We start from the raw sequence: 4,826 nt of genomic DNA, 5'->3' as shown, positions 1-4,826 counted from the left end.
TTTTCTTTGACATTACATAAAAACCAAATTTAAGCTTTGTGCTTGTTTTGTTCCCATATATTAGTAATTGGTATTGAAAAAGATAATAAATATAAAGGGGTTTTGATACTACAATTTGGATGTTGAATACGTTTTGCAGCATAGTTGGTTAATAGATGTCAAATGATCAACAAATTTAACTAACCTTTGTCTATTTTACTTCGTATATAAGAGAAGTACGTGTTACCAATTAGTTGGGGGAAGAATCATTTGAACTTTATGGATATAGATTGTTTATCACATATAAAATTATTTGTTAGATTTTTTTAAAAAAAATACATAAATTATTTTGTGTTTGTTTATATATTACCAATAAAATCACTAATGGAAATAACATAAACAAAAATTTGAAATTTTTAATTTTTTTTTTTATTTTTATCGATTTACGAAATCAGTTTCCTTAATTTATAATCTAATAGTTTTTGTCATTTATTCTTATTTTTCAACTAAAAAATTACAATGTGATATAATTTGAATAACGTAGCATATGATACGATAATGTAAAATGATTAATATCTATAAAATCACAATAAAAACCTCTAAAAATTTAACTTTCAACTTCAACGTTTTTTTTTTATGTAATTTAATTAATCATCTAAATGATTTTATATTATCAAATTGTATGTTATGTTATTTAAAATTTATCAAACTGCAATTTTTTTAGTTTAAAATTTTAAAAATTTGAAAAAATTACCAAAATTATTTACTTTAAAAAATAAATTGATCAATTTTTTAAACTGATAAAAATAAAATATCAAAACTACAATTAAGTTAGAATTAAATAAGAGAAAAAAAGTTATCAATTTGAATAAGGAGTTTATAATGAAATTTAGATATATATGTAGCCTAGGTATTTGGAGTTCAAATTTGAGTAGCTTGAAAGTGGAAAGTATAACACTCTCTTGACTCATAATTTCTTCATTACGCACCATCCTCATCTACTCCTTTATATTTGAATGAGAGGCTTTATTTGTTGGATTGTAAATATTAGAGGCTGAATGTAGCCTAATAAATTAAGTTAGTTTATTAAACTATATTAAACTCTAATATCATTTTAAAATTAATATACTAGATTATATTTTGGCCTTCACAAAGAAAGTCCCTACTTCTCCAAGCTGTTTTCCAACATATGCAGCAACTTGTTTATGTAGTACTTGTACTAAGGTATCTCCAATATTATCAACATCATTATTATTCATCACTGCACAACACCACAAAACAGCAAATCTTCTTTATAGAATTTTTTTTGAATATTCTTGTTTTCAACACTTACTTTAAAGAAGCGTTTGTTATAGTTTTTATTCATTAAACAATCACTTTATTAAAATAAAATAATCACATTTTAAAAATTTATATTGTTTATTGCGTTTTTTTAAAAATGCAAAATAATTTAAAAACTGATTTTCAGATAAGCTGTTTTTAGTAATTTTTAAAATAATTATTTTTTTTATAATTGACTTTTTTATAAAATAATAATTTTTAATATAACTGTCAAACACAAAACAATTTTGACTTTTTAAAAAAATATCAAAATATATAACAAAAACAAACTCTGACATATACTCTTTTAATAAAAAAGATTAACATGAGTTACACATTTTGAAAATTTATTAAGGGATAAGATTCATATTAGTGTAGGTGTGATGATTCTTCACTTTGTATACCCCACGCGCCACTTCCTGACACACTACACCACACGCTCCACTCACTCACTACATATTGTGCCAATTTGGAACCTCCAATGCTTCCAAAATCTCCCTTCCCACACTTCAACTTTTGGAAACAGTCATACAAATCTATAACATTACAACCTCAAAATTCCACTACTATTTTAAATCCATATTTATTCCACACACATTGCATTACACTCACACAATAGTTGTCAACTTACATTTTTAACAAATCTCTATAATCTATGTCTTTTACCTTTACTAAATTTCACCAAAATATCAATAAGTTTTGTTAATTTTAAAATTTAAATTGTATGTGACTCAAAAAAGAAATGGAAATTGTATGGTTGCTGGATACTAGTATGATTTTAATAAAAAAAAAATTGAAAAATTACAGTTATTATTAAAAAAAGGGTAGGTTGATACTTGATAGTTGTAAATAAGTTGAAAAAATGGGCCACAGAAAGCAGAGAATAGTCAGAAAACTGACAAAGCGTGACATAGTTAAAAAAAACAAAAAACAAAAAATTGTTTGATGTCATGTATGCATGAGTGACTGCAACTCATTACTCATTCCAACCAAATCAATTTTTTAAAAAAGAAAAGAAAAATAGCATGCATAAATAAATTAAATTCAATACACATAATAGTATACATCACAATAAATCTGTATATATTTTCACCATATTTTCTTGTTCTGTGAAGAAAGTGCCTTGAGAGAAACAGAATCAAATCCTTTCCTTAACCTTCACGCCTCAATTACACCACACTCTCTCTCTTCAAATTTCAATGCATATTTAAAAGCCTTCACCCTTCTAACCAATCTCTCAACATTTACTTTCACCCTTTTCACACTCCTTCCTACCCTTTTAAATTCTCATCATAAAAATCACTTTTTGAACATAAAAATTCCAACTTTTTCATCATAAACTAAAACTAAACTCAAAGTTACAATCTTTCATCATCATGGATTCTATGAAAGAAGAAGCAAAATGTGTATGGATACATGGACCTATCATAGTAGGTGCTGGTCCATCAGGTATAGCAGTAGCAGCTTGTTTATCAAAACAAGGTATTCCAAACGTGATTCTAGAGAGAAGTGATTGTATAGCTTCACTCTGGCAAAACAGAACTTATGACCGTCTTAAACTTCACCTCCCAAAACACTTTTGTGAACTTCCTTTCATGAATTTTCCTACAAATTTTCCTCAATACCCAACAAAACATCAGTTCATTTCATACATGGAATCCTATGCAACACACTTTTCGATTACTCCTAGGTTCAATCAAACTGTAGTTAGTGCTGAGTTTGATTCATGTTCTGAGATTTGGGTTGTCAAAACTCAAGATAATTTTAGTTACTTTTCACCTTGGCTTGTTGTTGCTAGTGGAGAAAATGCTGAACCTGTTGTTCCTAAGATTCATGGTTTGGAACATTTTCATGGTCCTGTTTCACATACAAGTGTTTATAAATCTGGTTCTGAGTATAAGAATAAAAAGGTTTTGGTCATTGGTTGTGGTAATTCTGGAATGGAAGTTAGCTTGGACCTTTGTAGACACAATGCTATTCCTCATTTGGTTGCAAGAAATACAGTAAGTTCCTTTTTATCAAAAATATTTCATTTAATAAAAATGTAGTCTCTTAGCATTATTTAATAATATGTAATCATTAATCATGATAGATATATAATTGTTTAGTACTTAAAATGATGTCATGTATGTCTTTTTATCCTATTTGGGAAACTAATCATCAAACTTGGGAGTTTGTCCTTTTTAGCTAACTTTGGTTAACTTTTTTATATGATGATGCAATTAGGTACATATTCTTCCAAGAGATATGTTTGGTTTCTCAACATATGGAGTAGCTATGGCATTATATAAATGGCTTCCATTAAAATTAGTAGACAAGTTTCTCTTGTTGGTGACAAGTTTCATTTTGGGAAACACCAATCACTATGGTATCAAAAGGCCTAAAACTGGACCAATAGAGCTTAAACTTGCAACAGGAAAAACTCCAGTACTTGATGTTGGTCAAATATCACAAATTAAATCCGGTAACATTAAGGTATGGTTAATTTAATAATAAAAAATGAAATAACCCCTTTTTGTTTATTTAAGCTAGAATCACAAATTCAGGGTTATTTTATTTTATTTTAATTTAATAAATAAAATAAGCTCTTTTGCTGATTTAAGTTGAAATCACAAATTGAATGTAAATTTAATTTGTTACTATTTTTTTTAGGTGATGGAAGGTGTGAAGGAGATAACAAGAAATGGTGCAAAATTTTTGGATGGAAAAGAAAAGGAATTTGATGCAATAATATTAGCAACAGGGTACAAGAGCAATGTTCCTAGTTGGCTCAAGGTTAAAAATTGATCTGTTATATTTTATGTTTTTAGCTTTATCTTATTATTATGAATCACTTATGACCTATCACTATCTACACTTTGGGACACATGCAGAGAGCAGAAACATACAAATGTCTTCTTTTCTTCATGCAAAAGAGCAAAGAATAAAATCAGTTTGGGTTCTGTGCTTGTAGCTTCTCTCCCACTTTTTTAATACTAGTATTAAATAAATTAAAATTCACACATTTATATATAAATTAAAATTTCAATTTCTATATCTTTTTAATATAAATTTAATATGTGGTGTCATCTATTTAAGATGTATAAAAAATAACATTTTTCTAACACATTCAATAGTGTGAATATATATATAATTAAATTTTAAATATTTTATTTATAAAAAAAAATACTATGTTTTCATTGTGACGTTATATGATGTCATTGTTGTGTAACTATCTCATGAAATATCTATCTTGTTAGCAGCTTGTAAAAGACCCTTTTGAAAAGTAGTAGTACTATTATGTGTTCTGTTTTTGTGGAAAATCTATAAGTAAGCTACACCATCTTTTGGTCAAAATTACTTTTGCTTCAAATTAATTATTTAATCAAAATTCCATTTTCTTTTTCTTTTTTTCTTGTGTGAGAAAAGGGTATCATTAAAATTATATAATTTTGTAGAAAATAAACTTTATAATTAATTATATGGCTTTATCTTAATTGTTTTTTTTTTTTGGATTCAGGGTAGTGATTTTTTCACAAAAGATGGAA

General features: G+C 26.7%; 1 protein-coding gene across 1 annotated transcript in view; it reads left to right on the top strand.

Annotated features, from left to right (window-relative positions):
• Positions 1-2,399: 2,399 nt before the first annotated feature.
• LOC101504495 (probable indole-3-pyruvate monooxygenase YUCCA4) overlaps positions 2,400-4,826 on the top strand; it is a 3,250-nt gene continuing 823 nt past the window's right edge. The window contains exons 1-4 of the mRNA XM_073367137.1: positions 2,400-3,302; positions 3,526-3,774; positions 3,952-4,074; positions 4,799-4,826. Of these exons, the coding sequence (XP_073223238.1) occupies positions 2,676-3,302; positions 3,526-3,774; positions 3,952-4,074; positions 4,799-4,826 (1,027 nt within the window). The 5' untranslated portion in view covers positions 2,400-2,675. The remainder of the gene's footprint in view (positions 3,303-3,525; positions 3,775-3,951; positions 4,075-4,798) is intronic.

This window comes from Cicer arietinum, chromosome 4, assembly GCF_000331145.2.
Source record: "Cicer arietinum cultivar CDC Frontier isolate Library 1 chromosome 4, Cicar.CDCFrontier_v2.0, whole genome shotgun sequence".
NCBI lineage: Eukaryota > Viridiplantae > Streptophyta > Magnoliopsida > Fabales > Fabaceae > Cicer > Cicer arietinum.
This window is presented reverse-complemented; position numbering and strand designations above follow the sequence as displayed.